At 41.0% G+C, this 25,491-nt stretch overlaps 1 protein-coding gene across 1 annotated transcript; it reads right to left on the bottom strand.

Annotated features, from left to right (window-relative positions):
- Positions 1 to 779: 779 nt before the first annotated feature.
- LOC106584291 (cytochrome P450 2J2) lies at positions 780 to 25,336 on the bottom strand. Its single transcript, XM_014169365.3, has 9 exons — positions 25,001 to 25,336; positions 24,584 to 24,746; positions 3,749 to 3,898; positions 3,295 to 3,455; positions 2,871 to 3,047; positions 2,585 to 2,726; positions 2,322 to 2,509; positions 1,914 to 2,055; positions 780 to 1,389 (listed from the first exon to the last, which is right to left on the bottom strand). Exons 1-9 carry the CDS (start codon positions 25,181 to 25,183, stop codon positions 1,214 to 1,216), a joined length of 1,482 nt encoding a protein of 493 aa, XP_014024840.1. The 5' UTR covers positions 25,184 to 25,336; the 3' UTR covers positions 780 to 1,213.
- Between the last annotated feature and the right edge of the window lie 155 nt (positions 25,337 to 25,491).

Consider the following 25,491-nt stretch of genomic DNA (forward strand, 5'->3'; position numbering starts at 1 on the left):
CTATCACAGTCATTAAACTCTAACTGTTTTAAAATCACCATTGGCCTCATGGTTTCCTTCCTCTCTGGCATCTGAGTTAGGAAGGGTGCCTGTATCTTTGTAGTGACTGGGTATATTGATACCCTATCCAAAGTGTAATTAATAACTTCACCATGCTCAAATGGATATTCAATGTTTTTACCAATCTACCAGTAGGTGCCCTTCTTTGCGAACCATTGGAGAACGTCTCTGGACTTTGTGGTTGAATCTGTGTTTGAAATTCACTGCTCGACTGAGGGAACTTACATATAATTGTATGTGTGGGTTACAGAGATGGGGTAGTCATTAACAAATCATGTTAAACACTACTATTGCACACAGAGTGAGGCCATGCAACTTTGTGACTTGTTAAGCAAATGTTTACTCCTGAACTTATTTAGGCTTGCCATAACAACAGGGTTGAATACAAAACGACTCAAGACATTTCAGTTTTTCATTTTAAATTAAATTAGTTAACATTCTAAAAACATAATTCCACTTTTGACATTATGGGGTATTGTGTGTAGATCAGTAAAACAAAATATTTTAAATTCAGGCTGTAACGCAACAAAATGTGGAAAAAGTCAAAGGGTGTAAATACTTTCTGAAGCCACTGTAAATATTTAGTCACACAATTCATTTTGTGTATGGTTTCCTAGAAACATGGGGTGGTTCAGCTAACCCTTTGGCACGATTTCCCCACTCTCCCCTACTGACCATAACTAAACACAGGTCACTACTTTCAAATCAACCATTAGTCATTCACCTCTGCATATCTTTATTTGATACAAAGTACACAGTTGTATGACAGGGAAATCAATACTCTGTTCAAAAGTGTAAAAAAAAGAAAGAAAAAGAAACACCACAAACACTATGTTCAGTACGTATATTGAGAGAATCTATAATTGGACCTGGAAAATGTGTAATTTTAGTAAATCTGCATTAGTAAATTGCTATTAGTTCAATATTGAGTTCTCTATAAATTGCAGTTACCTGTAGTTGAATCAATAAAATACACAGTACAAAAAATATATTATTTCGTAATGATATCCTGTAGTCTACTTCTCTCTGTCTGGTGAATCTCAACACTCACAGCTGTTTCCTGCTTCTTCCAGCCAGCCATTGTTTGGAGACACCATGTGTTGCTCTATGTTTTGATCAGAGTGAGGGGGAAGTGGTCAATGTGAGGAGGTGGTCACCGTGGCAGGGCTCGGACCAGGAACTCCGCTGGGGAGTGAGTGAACCCCAGGACACCGTCCAAACTGGGCATGGCTCCAGAGACCGGAGACAAGGAGAAACGCTGGAGCAAGGAGGAGAAGAACAGGAACAGTTCCATACGAGCCAGATGCTCCCCCACACACGCACGCTTACCTGGAGAGACACACACATTTAATCTGAGGAGACACACACGCTTACCTGAGGGCGAAAGATGTGTGACTGACTGGGTTTGAATCATTTGTCAAAAGCTCAGGAGTGGCAGATACCCTAGTGGTTTGAGAGGCGAGCCAGCAACCGGAGGGTTCAACTGAACAAAATTTGTCTGGAAGTGAGCTGGCATCAAATTCTAGATGCTATTGCCTACCGTTGTGACCTTGAGCAATGCACTTAACCCCACAAAACAACAGCTCCCTGGGCACTCAGTGTGGCAGCCCCCCCACCTCTCCAAAAACCTGTATACGTGTATCTTTCGGACAGGTTGTGTTAAAAGCAGATGTCAAATTTCAGTTGGACTTTCTGTACATTTGACCAATAAAGGGATCTTAATGTTAAGTTTTCCGGTCACAGGCAAGGTTATTCATCACACAAGTTTGTAATGAAAACATGAAAACAAACCCACAGAGATCATAACCTAAGCAACGAATAATAAATGTTGTACGGATAGTTTGTTGTATGACCTGCTGAGAAAGGCAGGAAGGCATCTCTCCTTCTGAACTGTCCTTCAGAATCCAGGAAGTGCTCTGGGTTGAAAGTGTTTGGAGTTTCCCACTCGTCTTTGTCAAACAGCACCGAAGACAGGTTGGTGTTGACAACCGTCCCCTGAATAGCACAGAGATACTGTAACTCACAGACTGCCCACCTGCCCAGCAATGTGCAGAGCAAGACTATAGCTTATAATCAGTTGTAGCAGCCATATGGTTAAGTTGGTACATTAATGACTAACTGTACAAATCATCCATGGATTTTGGTAGCTATTGTTTGTATTCCGCTAGCCTTGAGAGCTGAATGTCACAAAAGTTCAGGGACAACAAGTATCATTCACTTGATACATGGAGGGACTCAGGAGTGTTAATGCTGTATCTTACCTTGGGTATGAAATATTCCCCAAGTTTCGTGTCTTTGCTGGCCATCTTGGGGAAACCCAGCGGCAAAATGTTTCCTATCCTCTGTGTCTCATGGATGACAGCGTCAGTGAAGGGCATGTTGGGTCTGTCAGCCATGGTGGGCTGGCGGGACTGTCCTATCACTCTGTCTATCTCAGCCTGGACCTTCTCTGGAGGGATAAAGGAGAAGGGATCAATCAATAGATTAAATCAAACACAGGGATGCTGTGGAAGAGTCGACTCACCCTGTATCTCTGGGTAGTTCATCATGTAGACCAGGACCCAGCGTAAGGTGGTGGCAGCGGACTCCATCCCAGCCTCGATCAGGTCCAGAGTACACACCACCAGGGTCTCTGTGTTGAAGCCAGCTTTAGGGTCCTCCTTCCTCTGAGAACGTTGAAGGAGAAGGTGGATTGGAATGTGGCAAAATAAAAGAAAACATGACTTGTCTGGTAGAAGTGGTTCGCTACATTCACGTGATGTGTGTCTTTGACCTTTGTCTTAGTGTTGGCTACTATTCTGGTACCATACCTTGTCAATCTCTGTGAGGTATGTGTCTATGTAGTCCCGGGGGTCCTCTGGATCCCAGTCCTCCTGATGCTTCTCTATCTCTGCCTGAAGGAAGTCGGTGATCTGTTGGTAGTTGGAGTGGATGGTCTGGTGGGGACCAGGCAGATATTTCATGATGTGTGGGAAGGCATCATACAGCTGGAACAGGGAGGGACAGAGTTACACATACAGATCAAACTACAGGAGAACAGTTATGTTTATTTTCCTGTTTATACTGTATGTGCATAATAGTTAAGATAAAAGGATAGGATTTCTCAGGTAATTCCCCAAAATAGTTTTGTGATGGACAGGGACATGAGCTCTGACCACTGAGAGCTAGGCTCTAAGTTTAACATCCCATCTGAAGGAGTTAAGACCATTAACCTGCCAACAACTTGACACCCACCTGAGCCCGAGCAGAGCCGGATAGTATCACAACCTCGTTGTCCAAGCGTAGGACCTTCTGGAAGGTTTCATCGCTGTACTCGAAGCGATGGCCGAACACCACACAAGAGATAATGTTCCCCACCGCGTTGTTCAGGATGTAGTGGGGGTTGAACCCTCCCCCTGACAGTAACACATACTGGCTATGCAAAGCTTGCATGGATTCTCTCATCAACTGTTGTCCTGCATGTGTCTTTATTATTTTATTATTAGTAAGTTAAGTATAAGTGGACCAAAGGCACATGAAGGTTACACGTATTCTATAGGGGACACAGTTGACATGATATATTGATAGAGTGTGTTCTCACAATGTTACGACAGAAATGTGTACAGTACATGTCTGGTGTATGTCTACAGTGCAGTGTTGTTATTTCTATAAAATAAAAAGCAGTAACCCTAACCCTAAATATACATACCCTGCTCCTCTCTGAAGGCCTCACACAGGAAGTTGCTCTCCAGCTGGATGTAGTGCTCCAGTCCCTTCTTCCCTTCTCCGAAGTATCGCAGGTGGGTATGGGCAAACTTTCTCTGGTTCTTCCACATGTGACCGTTGCTTAGAGTGATACCTGAAGCCAGAGGAGAGGTGGAGATTAAGAGCCAGGTATTGGGTGGATCTCAATAGTCTAAAATGTCCTTCATCTCCTTGTCTCCTTTCCCCCCACCTGCAGTGATAGGTGCATTGGGCAGGTGGAAAGTTCATTCCTGGTAGGCATCCTTTTTCAGCTATTTCAGATGAAGGAGAGGAAGCGAGGTAGGCAAGCATTTTTAGATTATTGACAATATATACAGTACCAGTCAAAAGTTTAGACACATACTCATTCAAGGGTTTTTCTTTATTTTCACTATTTTCTACATTGTAGAATAATAGTGACGACATCGAAACTATGAAATCATGTAGTAACCAAAAAGTGTTTGTGTTATATTTTATATTTGAGATTCTTCAAAGTAGCCACCCTTTGCCTTGATGACAGCTTTGCACACTCTTGGCATTCTCTCAACCAGCTTCATTAGGTAGTCACCTGGAATGCATTTCAATTAACAGGTGTGCCTTGATAAAAGTTAATTTGTGGAATATCTTTCCTTCTTAATGCGTTTGAGCCAATCAGTTGTGTTGTGACAAGTTAGGGTGGTATACAGAAGATAGCCCTATTTGGAAAAAAACCAAGTCCATATTATGGCAAGAACAGATCAAATAAGCAAAGAGAAATTACAGTCCATCATTACTTTAAGACATCAGAAGGTAGGTCACTTTTATTAGAGTTAACTGCACCATTGCAGCCCAAATAAATGCTTCACAGAGCTCAAGTAACAGACACATCTCAACATCAACCGCTCAGAGGAGACTGTGTCAATCAGGCCTTCGTGGTCAAAATGCTGCAAAGAAACCACTACCAAAGGACACCAATAAGAATAAGAGACTAGCTTGGGCCAAGAAACACAAGCAATGGACATTTGACCAGTGGAAATCTGTCCTTTGATCTGATGAGTCCAAATATGAGATTTTTGGTTCCAACCACCGTGTCTTTGTGAGACGCAGAGTAGGTGAACGTGTAGCGGTATTTATTAGAGAGGGGTAAAGATAAAGATTTTGTTGGGGCGCCAGGCAGGTATTAACCATGCCGAAAGGAAAAGAGTAGAACAGAGAGAGTACCACTACCAGACCCACACACACGTCAGCAGAAGAGACTGCCTAGAGTGTTGCCTGTTAGCCAGTGGAGGGAAAAGAGAATACACACCCTATAAAACCCACATCACAGCACAGGGGTAACCCCACCAAGAATACCTCATATAATAATAATAATAATAATAATAATAATAATAATGGCAGAGCAATTGAACACCAACTTCATAGAAACAATTTACAAGAAAGAACCCAGTCATCAACAGAAGATTTGCAATAATCTGTATTATCTTCCAGGAGAGGAGTGCAGAGGGTATGAATGTGGGGGGTGTTCATAGACAAAACAAAGGCCTTAAAAATATCCACAATCTTCTCGGCCACATGTCATTAGTACACCCCACCTCAATACAATTCAAATAACAATCCACAACTTGCAAGTAACCTCCCTTTTAACTAAAATGTCGACCCAAATACTTCTGGCAGGGCAATAATAGTCAAGCTTTAATGAACATCAATGGGAGGTGCATTTGAAAAATAGAAAGTCTGTTGCAGGGTAAAGCACTGGAACGAGAGGGAAGAGAAAGAGAACAAGAGAGATCTTAGCTGTGGTCTTCAGGCTTGTAGTTGTCCTGTCTGACCCTCCGATGGTTTGTATGTCAAAGCTTCGCAACAATGTTGCTACTAATCCAGGTGATCCATAACAGCTCCTCCCCAGAGAACGGAAAGAGCTGTCTTTATTTCCTCCTTCCTTACTGCTGATGCGCTCTTAAAGTGGCAGCGCACACTTTTGCCACAAACGGATGATCTCCGTATGTGTGGTTCCCACCACGAAGCATGGAGGAGGTGTGATGGTGTGGGGGTGGTGAAGGCTCCGTGCAGGATTTCGCCACTATATATATAATATATATATATATATATATATATATATATATATATATATATATATATATATATATTTGGTCGTCTTACTACGATTTGCTTATGTCAAATGAGGTTTTTGGTTGAGAGCCTTGATACATTTTACTTATTTTCTCTCTCAATACCTGTTATAAGACTGGGAATATAATTATATACATCTGCAAGTGGTGCTTTTCTAATTTCAATTGCACACGGGATTCACTTTTTATTTTTTCTCTCTTTTTGCTGCTTCATCCACTAACACAAAATGCGCCTTTAAAGAGTTTGGGTTTAACACCGCACTCTCACAGACATACTGTGCGAAGAGAACATGTCCTATTTAGGCTTGTACCTTGTTTGGGGAGGTACTATCAAGGCTCTCAACCAAAAACCTAATTTGAAGTAAGCAAATCGTAGTAAGACGACCAAATATATAAAAAAAATAATTGTCTAGTTGGATGATAAGACAACTTACAGCCAAGACCAAAAAATGACGTTCAGTGCCTTGCGAAAGTATTCGGCCCCCTTGAACTTTTCGACCTTTTGCCACATTTCAGGCTTCAAACATAAAGATATAAAACTGTAATTTTTTGTGAAGAATCAACAACAAGTGGGACACAATTATGAAGTGGAACGAAATGTATTGGATATTTCAAACTTTTTTAACAAATAAAAAACTGAAAAATTGTCCGTGCAAAATTATTCAGCCCCTTTACTTTCAGTGCAGCAAACTCTCTCCAGAAGTTCAGTGAGGATCTCTGAATGATCCAATGTTGACCTAAATGACTAATGATGATAAATAGAATCCACCTGTGTGTAATCAAGTCTCCGTATAAATGCACCTGCTCTGTGATAGGCTCAGAGGTCCGTTTAAAGCGCAGAGAGCATCATGAAGAACAAGGAACACACCAGGCAGGTCCGAGATACTGTTGTGGAGAAGTTTAAAGCCGGATTTGGATACAAAAAGATTTCCTAAGCTTTAAACATCCCAAGGAGCACTGTGCAAGTGATAATATTGAAATGGAAGGAGTATCAGACCACTGCAAATCTACGAAGACCCGGCCGTCCCTCTAAACTTTCAGCTCATACAAGGAGAAGACTGATCAGAGATGCAACCAAGAGGCCCATGATCACTCTGGATGAACTGCAGAGATCTACAGCTGAGGTGGGAGACTCTGTCCATAGGACAACAATCAGTCGTATACTGCACAAATCTGGCCTTTATGGAAGAGTGGCAAGAAGAAAGCCATTTCTTAAAGATATCCATAAAAAGTGTTGTTTAAAGTTTGCCACTAGCCACCTGGGAGACACACCAAACATGTGGAAGAAGGTGCTCTGGTCAGATGAAACCAAAATCGAACTTTCTGGCAACAATGCAAAACGTTATGTTTGGCGTAAAAGCAACACAGCTCATCACCCTGAACACACCATCCCCACTGTCAAACATGGTGGTGGCAGCATCATGGTTTGGGCCTGCTTTTCTTCAGCAGGGGCAGGGAAGATGGTTAAAATTGATGGGAAGATGGATGGAGCCAAATACAGGACCATTCTGGAAGAAAACCTGATGGAGTCTGCAAAAGACCTGAGACTGGGACGGAGATTTGTCTTCCAACAAGACAATGATCCAAAACATAAAGCAAAATCTACAATGGAATGGTCTTGATGTGATTGGCCTGACTGAAACATGGCTTAAGCCTGATGAATTTACTGTGTTAAATGAAGCCTCACCCCCTGGTTACACTAGTGACCATACCCCCCGTGCATCCGGCAAAGGCGGAGGTGTTGCTAACATTTACGATAGCAAATTTCAATTTACAAAAAAAAACAATGACGTTTTCGTCTTTTGAGCTTCTAGTCATGAAATCTATGCAGCCTACTCAATCACTTTTTATAGCTACTGTTTACAGGCCTCCTGGGCCATATGCAGTGTTCCTCACTGAGTTCCCTGAATTCCTATCGGATCTTGTAGTCAGAGCAGATAATATTCTAATTTTTGGTGACTTTAACTTTCACATGGAAAAGTCCACAGACCCACTCCAAAAGGCTTTCGGAGCCATCATCGACTCAGTGGGTTTTGTCCAACATGTCTCTGGACCTACTCACTGCCACAGTCATACTCTGGACCTAGTTTTGTCCCATGGAATAAATGTTGTGGATCTAAATGTTTTTCCTCATAATCCTGGACTATCGGACCACCATTTTATTACGTTTGCAATTGCAACAAATAATCTGCTCAGACCCCAACCAAGGAGCATTAAAAGTCGTGCTATAAATTCTCAGACAACCCAAAGATTCCTTGATGCCCTTCCAGACTGCCTCTGCCTACCCAAGGACGTCAGAGGACAAAAATCAGTTAACCACCTAACCGAGGAACTCAATTTAACCTTGCGCAATACCCTAGATGCAGTTGCACCCCTAAAAACTAAAAACATCTGTCATAAGAAACTAGCTCCCTGGTATACAGAAAATACACGAGCTCTGAAGCAAGCTTCCAGAAAATTGGAACGGAAATGGCGCCACACCAAACTAGAAGTCTTCCGACTAGCTTGGAAAGACAGTACCGTGCAGTATCGAAGAGCCCTTACTGCTGCTCGATCATCCTATTTTTTTCAACTTAATTGAGGAAAATAAGAACAATCCAAAATTTATTTTTGATACTGTCGCAAAGCTAACTAAAAAGCAGCCTTCGCAAATGGAGGATGGCTTTCACTTCAGCAGTAATAAATTTATGAACTTCTTTGAGGAAAAGATCATGATCATTAGAAAGCAAATTACAGACTCCTCTTTAAATCTGGGTATTCCTCCAAAGCTCCATTGTCCTGAGTCTACACAACTCTGCCAGGACCTAGGATCAAGGGAGATACTAAAGTGTTTTAGTACTATATCTCTTGACGCAATGATGAAAATAATCATGGCCTCCAAACCCTCAAGCTGCATACTAGACCCTATTCCAACTAAACTACTGAAAGAGCTGCTTCCTGTGCTTGGCCCTCCTATGTTGAACATAATAAACGGCTCTCTATCCACCGGATGTGTACCAAGCTCACTAAAAGTGGCAGTAATAAAGCCTCTCTTGAAAAAGCCGAATCTTGATCCAGAAATTATAAAAAACTATCGGCCTATATCGAATCTTCCATTCCTCTCAGAAATTTTTGAAAAAGCTGTTGCACAGCAACTCACTGCCTTCCTGAAGACAAACAATGTATACGAAACGCTTCAGTCTGGTTTTAGACCCCATCATAGCACTGAGACTGCACTTGTGAAGGTGGTAAATGACCTTTTAATGACGTCAGACCGAGGCTCCTTATCTGTCCTCGTGCTCCTAGATATTAGTGCCGCTTTTGATACCATCGATCACCACATTCTTTTGGAGAGATTGGAAACCCAAATTGGTCTACATGGACAAGTTCTGGCCTGGTTTAGATCTTATCTGTCGGAAAGATATCAGTTTGTCTCTGAATGGTTTGTCCTCTGACAAATCAATTGTAAATTTCGGTGTTCCTCAAGGTTCCGTTTTAGGACCACTATTGTTTTCACTATATATTTTACCTCTTGGGGATGTCATTCGAAAACATAATGTTAAATTTCACTGCTATGCGGACGACACACAGCTGTACATTTCAATGAAACATGGTGAAGCCCCAAAATTGCCCTCGCTAGAAGCCTGTGTTTCAGACATAAAGAAGTGGATGGCTGCAAACTTTCTACTTTTAAACTCGGACAAAACAGAGATGCTTGTTCTAGGTCCCAAGAAACAAAGAGATCTTCTGTTGAATCTGACAATTAATCTGGATGGTTGTACAGTCGTCTCAAATAAAACTGTGAAGGACCTCGGCGTTACTCTGGACCCTGATCTCTCTTTTGAAGAACATATCAAGACTGTTTCAAGGACAGCTTTTTTCCATCTACGTAATATTGCAAAAATCAGAAATTTTCTGTCCAAAAATGACGCAGAAAAATTAATCCATGCTTTTGTTACTTCTAGGCTGGACTACTGCAATGCTCTACTTTCCGGCTACCCGGATAAAGCACTAAATAAACTTCAGTTAGTGCTAAATACGGCTGCTAGAATCCTGACTAGAACCAAAAAATTTGATCATATTACTCCAGTGCTAGCCTCCCTACACTGGCTTCCTGTTAAGGCAAGGGCTGATTTCAAGGTTTTACTGCTAACCTACAAAGCATTACATGGGCTTGCTCCTACCTATCTTTCCGATTTGGTCCTGCCGTACATACCTACACGTACGCTACGGTCACAAGACGCAGGCCTCCTAATTGTCCCTAGAATTTCTAAGCAAACGGCTGGAGGTAGGGCTTTCTCCTATAGAGCTCCATTTTTATGGAATGGTCTGCCTACCAATGTGAGAGACGCAGACTCAGTCTCAACCTTTAAGTCTTTACTGAAGACTTATCTCTTCAGTAGATCCTATGATTAAGTATAGTCTGGCCCAGGAGTGTGTAGGTGAACGGAAAGGCTGGAGCAACGAACCGCCCTTGCTGTCTCTGCCTTGCCGGTTCCCCTCTTTCCACTGGGATTCTCTGCCTCTAACCCTTTTACAGGGGCTGAGTCACTGGCCTACTGGTGTTCTTCCATGCTGTCCATGGGAGGGGTGCGTCACTTGAGTGGGTTGAGTCACTGACGTGGTCTTCCTGTCTGGGTTGGCGCCCCCCCCCTTGGGTTGTGCCATGGCGGAGATCGTTGTGGGCTATACTCGGCCTTGTCTTAGGACGGTAAGTTGGTGGTTGGAGACATCCCTCTAGTGGTGTGGGGGCTGTGCTTTGGCAAAGTGGGTGGGGTTATATCCTGCCTGTTTGGCCCTGTCCGGGGGTATCATCGGATTGGGCCACAGTGTCTTCTGATCCCTCCTGTCTCAGCCTCCAGTATTTATGCTGCAGTAGTTTATGTGTCGGGGGGCTAGGGTCAGTCTGTTACATCTGGAGTATTTCTCTTGTCTTATCCGGTGTCATGTGTGTATTTAAATATGCTCTCTCTAATTCTCTCTTTCTCTCTTCTGTCTTTCTCTCGGAGGACCTGAGCCCTAGGACCATGCCTCAGGACTACCTGGTATGATGACTCCTTGCTGTCCCCAGTCCACCTGGCTGTGCTGCTGCTCCAGTTTCAACTGTTCTGCCTGCGGCTATGGAACCCTGACCTGTTCACCGGACGTGCTTGTTGCACCCTCGACAACTACTATGATTATTATTATTTGACCATGCTGGTCATTTATGAACATTTTAACAATTTAACATCTTGACCATGTTCTGTTATAATATCCACCCTGCACAGCCAGAAGAGGACTGGCCACCCCTCATAGCCTGGTTCCTCTCTAGGTTTCTTCCTAGGTTTTTGGCCTTTCTAGGGAGTTTTTCCTAGGGAGTTTTTCCTAGCCACCGTGCTTCTTTCACATGCTTTGCTTGCTGTTTGGGGTTTTAGGCTGGGTTTCTGTACAGCACTTTGAGAATATCAGCTGATGTACGAAGGGCTATATAAAAATAAATTTGATTTGATTTGAATTTTGAATGGTTCACAAATAAACATATCAAGGTGTTAGAATGGCCAAGTCAAAGTCCAGACCTGAATCCAATCGAGAATCTGTGGAAAGAACTGAAAACTGCTGTTCACAAACGCTCTCCATCCAACCTCACTGAGCTCGAGCTGTTTTGCAAGGAGGAATGGGCAAAAATGTCAGTCTCTCGATGTGCAAAACTGATAGAGACATACCCCAAGCGACTTACAGCTGTAATCGCAGCAAAAGATTGGTCAGTTCTAATGTTGTCATTCTGTCTTCTTTTTAGTTTTTTTTCATGTACTTTTTCCAAGTATTTTACACCGTACATTATTACTCTGAGACAAGTTATTCTGGGGTTTTGGTCACTCTGCTTTTCCACACTATGCTCTAATGACAGGGTTGTATAATGGTGAGCTTTCAGTTTGGCCGAAATAATACGATCAAGTACATTTTGTGGAATATCAAAGGGGCTAACAACCATGTGAAGCGTAAGAGGATGCTGACATACGTAATTTGAATGCAAATTTTTCATTTCTACAAGAGACTCACTTGAGGACTGGTGAGCACTTTAGGATGCGTAGGGACTGGGTTGGTCAACTGTTCCACTAGTAAATCAAGAGGTGCTGCCATTTTGGTTGATAAATCTACTCCCTTTGTAGCTTCTTCCTAACCTTTGGAGGTGTACTTATGAGAGTATTGTTATTTCTGACCATTCACCATTAGTGCTTGACCTACAGTTTCCCCAGCAACCTCCTATGTGTTATCAATGGCGTCTTAACCCCATTTTACTCTCAGGTAAAGAGTTTATCAATTTAATTTCTTCTGAAATCACCCTATTCCTAGAAATTATTTCAACGCCAGGTATGTCCTGCTCTACCATGTGGGAGTCTCTCAAAGCATACCTAGGTGGCCAAATTATTTCTTATACAGCCAACAAAATCAAAGCTCGCTCTCAGCAGCTTTGAGACCTGAGTGAAGCCATAGCTACATTGGAAGAGAAGTATGCTACAGCTATTACCTCTGATCTACACTTGAAGTCGGAAGTTTACATACACCTTAGCCAAATACATTTAAACTCAGTTTTTCACAATTCCTGACATTTAATCCTAGTAAAAATGCCCTGTCTTAGGTCAGTTAGGATCACCACTTCATTTTAAGAATGTGAAATGTCAGAATAATAGTAGAGAGAAAGATTTATTTCAGCTTTTATTTATTTCATCACATTCCCAGTGGGTCAGAAGTTTACATACACTAAATTAGTATTTCGTAGCATTGCCTTTAAATTGTTTAACTTGGGTCAAACATTTTGGGTAGCCTTCCACAAGCTTCCCACAATAAGTTGGGTGAATTTTGGCCCATTCCTCCTGACAGAGCTGGTGTAACTGAGTCAGGTTCGTAGGCCTCCTCGCTCACACACGCTTTTTCAGTTCTGACCACAAATTTTCTATAGGATTGAGGTCAGGGCTTTGTGATGGCCACTCCAATACCTTGACTTTGTTGTCCTTAAGCCATTTTGGAAGTATGCTTGAGGTCATTGTCCATTTGGAAGACCCATTTGCGACCAAGCTTTAACTTCCTGACTGATGTCTTGAGATGTTGCTTCAATATATCCACATAACTTTCCTTTCTCATGTTGCCATCTATTTTGTGAAGTGCACCAGTCCCTCCTGCAGCAAAGCACCCCCACAACATGATGCTGCCACCCCCGTGCTTCACGGTTTGGATGGTGTTCTTCGGCTTGCAAGCCTCCTCCTTTTTCCTCCAAACATAAATGGTCATTATGGCCAAACAGTTAAATTTTGTTTCATCAGACCAGAGGACATTTCTCCAAAAAGTACCATCTTTGTCCCCATGTGCAGTTGCAAACCGTAGTCTGGCTTTTTTAAGGTGTTTTTGGAGCAGTGTCTTCTTCCTTGCTGAGCGGACTTTCAGGTTATGTCGATATAGGACTCGTTTTACTGTGGATATAGATATTTTTGTATCTGTTTCCTCCAGCATCTTCACAACGTCCTTTGCTGTTGTTCTGGGATTGATTTTCACTTTTCACACCAAAGTACGTTCATCTCTAGGAGACAGAACGCGTCGTCTTCCTGAGAGGTATGACCGCTGTGTGGTCCCATGGTGTTTATACTTGCGCACTATTGTTTGTTCAGATGAACGTGGTACCTTCAGGCATTTGGAAATTGCTCCCAAGGATGAACCAGACTTATGGAGGTCAAAAAATAAAATTCTGATGTCTTGGCTGATTTCTTTTGATTTTCCCATGAGGTCAAGCAAAGAGGCATTGAGTTTGAAGGTAGGCCTTGAAATACATCCACAGGTACACCTCCAATTGACTCAAATGATGTCAATTAGCCTATCAGAAGCTTCTAAAGCCATGACATCGTTTTCTGGAATTTTCCAAGCTGTTTAAAGGCACAGTCAACTTAGTGTATGTAAACATCTGACCCACTTGAATTGTGACACAGTGAATTATATGTGAAATAATCTGTCTGTAAACAATTGTTGGAAAAATGACTTGTGTCATGCACAAAGTAGATGTCCTAACCAACTTGCCAAAACTATAGTTTCTTAACAAGAAATTTGTGGAGTGGTTGAAAAAACAGTTTTAATGACTCCAAACTAAGTACATGCAAACTTCCGACTTCAACTGTACATAAAGAACGCCAGCTACTCCAATCTGAATTTGATGAGCTTCTACCAGACAAGCTGAACAATTAATCTAACGAGCTCCATACAGAGTGTATGAATAAGGAGACAGGGCCAGTAAACTCCTTGCACGTCAGATCCGTAAATCTGAGGCCTCACGTTTAATCCCACCAATAAAGACCCTGTCTGGTGCTACCACAGTTATGCATAAAGAAAGAAATGATCAATTCAAAAATTTTACTCTGAGCTATACACCTCTGAATCTCATCAAGACCCTTTGCTGATTGATTGATTATTAAATGGTCTGAATATGCCTTCAATTGATACAGACTCCCATTACTGTTTAGAAGAAGAATTTACACCTGAGGAGATTGCAACAGCAGTGTCCGCAATGAAAAGTGGTAAATCACAGGACGTTTTCCGGTCTGCTTTGCACATTCCTGTCTCGATTATTTGCAGAGTGCCTTAATACATCAAAAGCTACCGCCTAGTCTTTATCAGGCTTCAATTTCATTACTATTAAAGAAAAAACAAAGACCCCCTGGAATGTGGATCCTATAGCCCAATCTCGCTTTTAAACTGTGATTACAAAATCCTAGCCAAGCTCTTATCCACCCGTATGGAAGGCTCACTACACCAAGTAATACACTCTGACCACACTGGCTTTATGAGAAATAGGCATTCGTTTTTCAATATTAGATGCCTTATGAATGTACTGTACTGTACTCCCCAGCGTCGGGGGACCCAGAGGTTGTGGTCTCGCTCGATGCGGAAAAAGCTTTTGACCGCGTTGAGTGGGACTACCTAATAGCTGCCCTTTATAGATTTGGCTTTGGCCCCAAATTCATTGCGTGAATAAAGATTCTTCACTGCTGATGACCTCCTTTTGTTTATCTCCAGCCCTGATTCCACATTACCACATGCCTTATCTATTCGTAAAAAGTTTGGATCAATCTCAGGGTTGCCTAGCTGCATCTAGGCAAGAGTGAGCTTTTTCCTGTAAATCAGGCTGCTTTAAAGTGCTCTTTTACAAGCTTTCAGTTTAGGATTGTCTGGGATCAATTCACCTACTTGGGAGTTAAAGTGACAAGGACATATTCAAATTTATTTAAGGAAAACATTGTTGCTCTAGCAGACAGTTTGAAACAATCTTTTACTTTTTGTAAGTATCTACGTCTTTCTCTTATTGGAAGGATTAATGTCATTAAAAGGAATGTGTTCCCCAAATGTTTATATTTATTTCAATGTTTATCCTGTTTTATTCCAAAATCTTTTTTTTATTCACTGGATCAAACATTCATGTATTTTATTTGGGATGGCAAGGTACCACGGATTTGTAGAAAACATTTACATAAGCCTAAGGCATTGGGTGGTTTAGCTCTACCAAATTTTCAAACATACTATTGGGCTGCAAATTTCAGAACCCTTTTGTACTGGCTGCAGACCGATCCTACTGGCCCAAGACCACTCTGGGTCCAGATGGCGTCTGAATCGTGTAAACCTGCTGCACTTTCTTCTGTGTTGTGCTCGTCTCTCCCAGTGTCCCTAGGCAAAAGGTTGAGTGTGTAAAGCAGTCTCTTAAAATGTGGAATCAGTTCCATTTAGCCTTTGAGGCTTTTCTCTATCAGGCCCAATCAATCAGAACATGTTATTCATTGGGACTCTCCTCTCTAGCCCAATTATTCTTTGATGATACATTTGCCTCTTTTGCTCGGCTACAGGAAGAGTTCAACCTCCCCCAATCCTACTTTCGTCCGCTATCTTCAGACTAGGAACTTTGTCAGAGCTAGCACACCTGAATCTCCCCATAGGCCTGCGAATACAGCTGTAGAGAGCATCTTTGAGCTAAACAAGCTTCCTAGTGGTGCAGTTTCAGATGTACATGCAATCATTAATGACTTACAGAACCCTTCTTTGCTGCCTTTAAAGACTCAATGGGAAAAGGATTTGGGGGAGGAACTTGGGGAGACACCTGGGAATCTGTGCTGCACAGGGTACATTCGTCCTCTTTTAGCACTAGACACAGCCTCATTCAATTCAAGGTGGTTCACCGTATCCACTGGTCCGGGGCCAAACTTGGAAGAATATTCTCTGATTTTGATCCTACCTGTGTCCGATGTAAAACGGAACCAGCCACACTGTATCATATGTTTTGTGGCTGTCACATATTTAAATGTTTCTCTGATATATATGACACTGTTATAGATGCGTCTCCCATTAAAACCCTTTTTGGAGTACTGCTCATCAAGAATTCAGTTGGACACTGTTGCTTATACAACTCTTTTAGCTAGATGGCTAATACTCCAGAACTGGAAGTTGGCAGTTCCCCCATCTTATAAATATTGGGTGGGAGATGGGTTGTGCTCTTTGAAATTAGAAAAAATGTAATTCAATACAAGTGGGAATCCCAAACTGTTTTATGAGGCCTGGGTTCCATTCCAGTCTTACTTTGAACAGTCAATCCTCTGATGGCATTCTTATTAAAACAAAAATAACTCTGTATTTGACACCCCTGTGACTTAAGGGTTGGATGAGCATTTCTTTGTGGGGTTTTTTTGGGGGGAGGGGGGTGCATTAAGGTTGATGATGTGCCTATTGATTCTTATTGGATGTGACTTGTGGATGCCTTGTTCATCTTGCCCTGTCAGAGACTAAAAGGTGAGCTTGTTTTGCGCTGTTTTTTTTAATTTTGTTTACACCTACATTAAAAGAAAGCATTGTAAACTTTATTTTTCATCCAGTGGATGGTCGGTCTGTGGCCATGACTGTCTATGAGTGTGAGTGGTTGCATTTCTTCACCCATATCCCTTGTCTGTTTACAGGAACAATGGTGAGATGTCCACTCTGTCCCTGTACTACAGATTGCACTTTAACCTTTGTAGCCTTCTGCTCGGTGTGTTTAACTTGTCTAAAGTATGGTATCTTTATAGCTAGTCTTTTTTATTTTTTCTAGTTGTATATTATTTATATTGTTTTGTGTTGTCTTATGTGTGTAAAACTGAATAAACAGAGTAAAAAAACCCACCCTCTGTGTTCTGTTAGACAAATAACCATTTATCCACATTATAGCAGGGGGTGTAAAGCCATAACACATACATTTTTTTCTGCAGCAGACTATGACCGATAATGTCAAAAGCTGCACTGAAGTCTAACAAGACAGCCCCCACAATCATTTTATCGTCAATTTCTTTCAGACAATCATCAGTCATTTGTGTAAGTGCTGTGCTTGTTATGTGTCCTTCCCTATAAGCATGCTGAAAGTCTATTGTCAATTTATTTACTGTGAAATAGCATTGCATCTGGTCAAACAATTTGTTTTCCAGAAGTTTACTAAGGGTTGGTAACAGGCTGATTGGTCGGCTATTTGAGCTAGTACAGGGTGCTTTACTATTCTTAGGTAGTGGAATGACTTTAGCTTCCCTCCATGCCTGAGGGCACACACTTTCTAGTAGGCTTAAATTGAAGATGTGGCAAATAAGAGTGGCAATATCATCTGCTATTATCCTCAGTAATTTTCCATCCAGATTGTCAGACCCCGGTGGCTTGTCATTGTTGATAGGCAACAATCATTTTTTCACCTCTTTCAAACGGACTTTACGGAATTCAAAAGTACAATTCTTGTCTTTCATAATTTGGTCAGATATACTTGGATGTGTAGTGTTAGCATTTGTTGCTGGCATGTCATACCTAAGTTTGCTAATCTTGCCAATGAAAAGGTTATGCAAGTAGTTGGCAATATCAGTGGGTTTTGTGATGAATGAGCCATCTGATTCAGTGAATGATGGAGCCGAGTTTGCCTTTTTCCCCAAACATATCATTTAAGGTGCTCCAAAGCTTTTTACTATCATTCTTTATATCATTTATTTTTGTTTCATAGTATAAGTTATTTTTCTTTTTATTCAGTTTAGTCACATGATTTCTTAATTTGCAGTACGTTTGCCAATCAGTTGGGCTGCCAGACTTATTTGCCATAACTTTTGCCTCATCCCTCTAAACCAGGTATCCCCAAACTGGAGTTCGCGTACCCCCAGGGGTACGTACAATGCCGTCGGGGGTACGCCAAATATTTTTTTGTTTTTTATTCTCACATTTTCAAACAGTCCATTTATATTTTCCAATGGGGCTATACATTTGGGTGAGGTTTTTTTCTTGCCTGAGTAGCCTCGTTTCACTGCCAAATATTAAATGAAACCATCTAGTGTTCAGCGAAATAACAACACAATGTCAAATACAGGTAGCCTAGTCAAATAATTAACCTGTTGAGGACCCCTTCCCGCTCTGATCCCGGTACCGGGATTTATTGACAAGATACCATGGCGGGAAATTCAAAACTGCAAGAATCTAATCATTTCAATTTCTCAAACAATCAACTATTTTTCACCATTTGAAAGATAAATATCTCCTAAATCCAACCACATTGTCCGATTTCAAAGAGGCTTTACGGCGAAAGTATAAAGTTAGGTTATGTTAGGAGAGTACATTGAAAATAGCTGTGTGTAATGTTTTGTCAATTCAAAGACAGGCGTCACCAAAAGCAGAAAACCAGCTAAAATTATGCACTAACCTTTGACAATCTTCATCAGATGACACTCCTAGGACATTATGTTATACAATACATGCATTTTTTGTTCCACCAAGTTCATATTTATATCCAAAACAGCATTTTACAGTGGCGGTGAAATTCAGAATTTTTTTTCCCTCAAATGCTTCCGGTGAATCAGCGTTACAATTTACAAAATTACTATTCGAAAACATTGGTAAATTATAATATTGTCATTCAAAGAATTATAGATTAACATCTCGTAAATGCTACCGCATTGCCAGATTTCAAAATAACTTTACTGGGAAATCACACTTTGCAATAAACGGGGTGCTATGCTAAGAACAATAGGCTAGGATATACAGGTTAGCACCATCTTGGAACCATCTAATATCAATAATACTATTGTAAATAATCCCTTACCTTTGATTATCTTCATCAGAAGGCACTTCCAGGAATCCCAGGTCCACAACAAATGTGGTTTCTTTCGACAAAGTTAATAATTTATGTCCAAATAACTCCAAGTTGTTCCATGTTGTTAGCGCGTTCAGTAGGCTCCTCAAAATGTAGGGCGGGGGGGAAAAGTCACGACGAAAAGTAAAAAAAAAAATCTATTTACGTTCGTTCAAACATGTCAAACGTTGTTTAGCATCAATCTTTAGGGCCATTTTTAACGTGAAACATCAGTAATATTTCAACCCGACCTCTCCTGTGTCTTGAAAAACGTTTTGAAAAATGTCTCGCCTCACATGAACGCGCATGTGCGCGCAATAATGAAGTGAGGACATCCCAGGGACGTCAACTTCTCTTCCTTGTCATCCGGTCTCTGTTCATCATAGACGCTTCAAACAACTTTATAAAGATCGTTGACATCTAGTGGAAGCCGTAGGAAGTGCGAAATGAATCCTTTGTCACTGTGTGATCTATTAGCAATGACTCGAAAATAGTACAGCCACAAAATTCTCATTTCCTGCTTGTATTTTTCTCAGGTTTTTGCCCGCCATATGAGTTTTGTTATACTTACAGACACCATTCAAACAGTTTTAGAAAATTAAAGTACTGGACAGCTTTGTGACATCAAATGAACTTTGGTGGTCAAGATGTGTTGGTATCTGTACTGATGGCGCAAAAGCCATGACAGGGAGACATTGTGGAGTGGTAATGCTCGTGCAAGCAGTTGCTCCCAACGTCACTTGGGTACACTGCAGCATCCACCGAGAGGCTCTTGCTGCCAAAGGAATGCCTGACAGCTTGAAAGACATTTTGGACACCACAGTGAAAATGGTTAATTTTGTTAAAGCAAGGCCCCTGAACTCTTGTGTATTTTCTGCACCATGCAATGATATGGGCAGCGACCATGTAACGCTTTTACAACACACAAAAGTGCGCTGGTTATCAAGGGACAAAGTATTGACATGTTTTTTTTTAAATTGAGAGACGAGCTTAAAGTTTTCTTTAATGACCATAATTTTCACTTGTCTGACAGCTTGCATGATGATGAGTTTCCCACACGACTGGCCTATCTGGGTGATGTTTTTTCAAGCCTGAATGATCTGAATCTAGGATTACAGGGATTCTCCGAAACTATTTTCAATGTGCGGAACAAGATTGAGGCTATGATTAAGAAGTTGGAGCTCTTCTCTGTCTGCATTAACAAGGAAATACACAGGTCTTTCCATTTGTGTAAAAATGAACTCAAGCTAACGGACAATGTCAAATGTGATATAGCGAAGCACCTGAGTGAGTTAGGTGCGCAATTACTCAAGTACTTTCCCCGAAATGGATGACACAAACAACTGGATTCGATATCCCTTTCATGCCCTGCCTCCAGTCGAGGACCGATATCTTACCGATATCTGAACAAGAGAGCCTAATCGAAATTGCAACAATTGGTTCTGTGAAAAATGTATTTAATCAGAAACCACTGGCAGATTTCTGGATTGGGCTGAGCTCAGAGTATCCTGCCTTGGAAAATCGTGCTGGTAAGACACTGATGCCCTTTGCAACCACGTACCTATATGAGAGTGGATTCTCGGCCATGGCTAGCATGAAAACTAAATACAGGCACAGACTGTGTGGAAAATAATTTAAGACTGAGACTCTCTCCAATACAACCCAACATTGCAGAGTTATGTGCATCATTTCAAGCACACCCATCTCATTAACATGTGGTGAGTTATTCACAATTTGATGAACAAATAAAGTTTTATATGTAAGATGGCTAAATAAAGAGCAAAATGATTGATTATTATTATATTATTATTTGTGCCCTGGTCCTATAAGAGCTCTTTTTCACTTCCCACGAGCCGGGTTGTGACAAAAACTCACTCATTCTTATGTTTAAAAATGTATCTTATTGTGTATGTGTGACAGGCTTACAATGATAGTAAAAAACTACATTTGAGAGTGCGCTGACCCTGGTGCTAGAGGGGGTACGCAGCTGGAGTTTGAATGTTTGAAGGGGTACGGGACTATAAAAAGTTTGGGAACCACTGCTCTAAACCATACCATTTTTCAATTCCTCATCAATCCAAGGGGATTTAACAGGTTTTACAGTCATTTTCTTAATGGGTGTGTGCTTATTAGTAACTGGAATGAGCAATTTCATAAATGTGTCAAGATTAGCATCTGGTTGCCCTCATTACACCCCACAGACCAGCAAATATTATTTACATTATCAACATACGAATCACTACAAAACTTATTGTATGACCTCTTATACACTATATTAGGCCCAGCCTTCGGAACTTTGGTTTTCCTAGATATGGCTACTATATTGTGATCACTATATCCTATGGATTTGGATACTGCTTTAAAGCAAATTTCTGCACCATTAGTAAAGATATGATCTATGCATGTTGATGATTTCATTCCTGTGCTGTTTGTAAATACTCTGGTAAATTGACTGACAACCTGAACCAGATTGCAGCCACTGGTTACAGTTTGAAGTTTTTTTTGGAGTGGGAAGCTTGATGACAGCCAGTCAATATTTAAATCACCCAGAAAATATAGCTCTGTTGATATCACATACATTATCAAGCATTTCACAGATATTACCCAGTCTGGTGGCAAAAGTGCAAGATTATGTTATAAAAACTTTTATTGCATCAAATGGTTATTTTATTTCAACGGAATAGAGTATTCTTAACTTCTCAGGGCTACGTGGGACGCTAGCGTCTCACCTGCGGGACACACTATTCAACAGCCAGTGAAATAGCATGGCGCGAAATACAAAACAGCAAAAATCTCATCATTTCATTTTCTCTAACAATCAACTATTTTACACCATTTTAAAGATAAGACTCTCGTTAATCTAACCACATTGTCCGATTTCAAAAAGGCTTTACGGCGAAAGCATAAAATTAGATTATGTTAGGACATAAACTTCACAAGAAAAACCACACAGCCATTTCCCAAGCAAGGACATGCATCACAAAAACCAAAAGTACAGCTAAAATATTCACTAACCTTTGATGATCTTCATCAGATGGCACTCATAGGACTTCATGTTATACAATACATGTATGTTTTGCTCGTTAAAGTTCATATTTATATCCAAAAACAGCATTTTACATTGGCACGTGATGTTCAGAAAATGTATTCCCACCAAATTTACAAAAATACTCATCATAAACGTTGATAAAATTTACAACAGTTATTGAAAGAATTATAGATACACTACTCCTTGATGCAACCGCTTTGTCAGATTTCAAAATAACTTTACGGAGAAAGCACATTGTTCAATATTCTGAGTACATAGCTCAGCCATCGAAGCAAGCTATACAGCTACCCCGCCAAGTTCTGGCATCAACAAAACTCTGAATTAGTATTATAAATATTCTCTTACCTTTGCTGATCTTCGTCAGAATGCACTCCGAGGACTCCTACTTCCACAAGAAATGTTTGTTTTGTTCAAAATACTCCATATATATATCCAAATAACTCCATTTTGTTCGTGCGTTCAGATCACTAGAGACGAAAAGTCTCAGTACCAGAGACGAAAAGTCAAATAGTTCCATTACCGTTCATAGAAACATGTCAAACGTTGTTTACAATCAATCCTTAGGGTCTTTTTAACATAAAACATCGATAATATTCCAACCGGACAATAGCGTATTCATTCAAGAAGAAAAAGAAGGAGGGGCGCGCTGGCGGGCTCGCGCATCACCAAGTCCTTTGTCCATAGGCAGTCCACTCATTGACTGAGGTCCTATTTTCTGCCCAGTAACAGGAAAAGGATGAAACATGTTTCTAAAGGCTGGTGACAGCCAATGGAAGCCTTAGGAAGTGCAACATGACCCCACAGACACTGTAGTTTCGATAGGGATTCAAAAGAAGAACTACAATTCTCAGATTACCCACTTCCTGGTTGGAATTTTCTCAGGTTTTTGCCTGCCATATGAGTTATGTTATACTCACAGACATCATTGAAACAGTTTTAGAAACTTCAGAGTGTTTTCTATCCTACTAATAATATGCAAATATTTGACTCTGGGCCCGAGTATTAGGCAGTTTACTCTGGGCACGCTTTTCATCAGAAAATGAAAATACTGCCCCCTATACCTTATAAAGTTAACTATTGTGTGTGTGTTCTACTAAGGATGGGTCTCTGGGAGATAACACTGACAGGAGATTTACGATGTCGTTTGGGTGATAACACCTAAAGAGCATGAGTTAATATTTCTTTTCTAAACCGTACCAGGGAGAGATGGTTCCAGTTTGGAATCGGCGGGCCAGACACTGGTCTATAAAATGAAAACTGTTGACACAGCAGATACTGTCTGCTATGTATTATAGGTATCTTTCATACAGATCTTAACCTTGTGACCCATTCTATATATCTGTTGTTCATCATGTAGGTTGAAAGGGGTGTATCTTGGCTATAAAAGACCTTTGTACTTTTGTCTCATCACTCTCAATGAATCATCAGAGACGGTGATTCATCGACCAGCCATCGCTATTGCAAAGCTCTCACTATTAAAGATTTAGTTTAAGTATAACTCTAACTTGTGTGATAAGTTTGTCTCTCCTCATTTGATAGTAAAGAAATGAACCACCACACCAGTTACTGACTGTTGGCACTTGGTGGTCTATAGCAGCTTCCCACAAGAATAGGCTTAAGGTGAGGCAGATGAACCTGTAGCCATTTTACTTCATCAGTGTTTAACATGAGATCCTCTCTAAGCTTTACAGGAATGTAGTTCTGAATATAGACCGCAACACCGCCCCCGTTGGCATTTCTGTCTTTTCGGTAGACGTTATAACCATGTATTGCTACCACTGTATCATCAAAGGTATTATCTAAGTAAGTTTTAGAGATCAGAATATGAATGTCATCTGTTACAAGCAAGTTATATACTTCATGGACCTTGTTTCTCAGGCTGCACATGTTAACATTGGTTATTTTTAGCACTTTTCTGGTTTGCTTGAATGTTTTTAATGCTTTACTGGGAAGCTTATCAGAAGTAGACTTGCACATGTTATTTATATTGGAGCTGATAGTGAAGGGTGAGCTGCACACAGTGGTCTGCCTACTAGGGCACACCACCTAAATGCTAACAGTATAACTGTTGGACCGCAGAGTGAAGGAAAAGCAGCCAACAAGTCCTCAGCATAAGTGTCCTTCAAGACTGTTGGAAAAACATTCCTCATGAAGCTGGTTGAGAGAATGCCAAGAGTGTGAAAAGTTTTCATCAAGGCAAAGGGTGACTACTTTGAAGAATCTGAAATATATTTTGATTAACACTTTTTTGGTTACCACATGATTCCATATGTGTTATTTCATAGTTTTGATGTCTTCACTATTATTATAGAATGTATAAAATAGTAAAAAATAAAGAAAAAACCTTGAATGAGTAGGTGTATCCAAACTTTTGACTGGTAATGTACATAATGCAGAATTTTCATATCTGACATATTTATCCTCTCCAAAAAAGCAACAGGAGTATATTCTAGTGCTCACAGCCTTACTCACTGGAGCCTGGCCAGGTCAGAAGTGGTGCACTATGTAGGGAATAGGGTGACACTCACTCACCAATGCCTTTGAAGGTGACATGAAACAGAGGGACAATGGGCCGGTCATAGAAACTGTCCAGTTGGTTGACCAGAGCTTCCTTCACCATCTTATACCCTGAGATAAACACTACCCTATCACTGCCTCGACGCAGGCTGAACACTGGACCATAGTCCTTAGCCATCTGCAGGGAAGGAAGGAATGGTGGTGACACATTTATTAAATTTTTATAAAAAATTGAACCTTTATTTAGAGAATCCCAATTAAGACCACAGTTTATTTTTCAATTGTGCCCTGTGTAAAACACACCACATGCAAGTCAAATCTGTGTCAATGATTTCACTGCACTAGTAAAGATATAGTGTTGGTAACATAAGTCATTAGTAACCAAATATTACTGATTAATATTAGCAATGATTATATGAGTATTTATCTGACCTTGTCAATGGTCTTGAAGTCGAGCCCTGTGAAGACATTACCCAGGAAAGGTACAGACCAGGGTCCAGGGGGGAAGTTAGTTGGAGTTCTGTTTCTGACGATGTCCACCACCAAGAGAAACACAAAGATAAACACCAGCCAGCCCTTCACATCGAAACAGTCCAATACCGCCAGCAGAATCATGGTGAGAACATCTGTTTTTGCAGATACTCTCTCTCTGTCTTTCTCTCTCAGTAGCCTCTCTCTCTCTCTGTTTCTGTCTTTCTCTCTCTCTGAAGCCCTCCTCTTTCTGTCTCTCTTTCTCTTAGCAGCCTCTCCACTATCAAGCCTATCCTTAGCAGTGGTAACTATAAGAGTCAGTGACAAGGATGAAAACGAGGCTGCTCGACCATTAACTTGTGGTCTCAGGAGGAGTGTTGTTCTGTAATGGGGCCCCTTTCAGAGTTTCTGAGAAAAACAAAGGAATACCAGACACGCAGGAGAGGGAGCAC

The sequence above is a fragment of the Salmo salar genome, chromosome 23 (genome assembly GCF_965601325.2).
Source record: "Salmo salar chromosome 23, fSalSal1, whole genome shotgun sequence".
NCBI classification, from domain to species: Eukaryota; Metazoa; Chordata; class Actinopteri; order Salmoniformes; family Salmonidae; genus Salmo; species Salmo salar.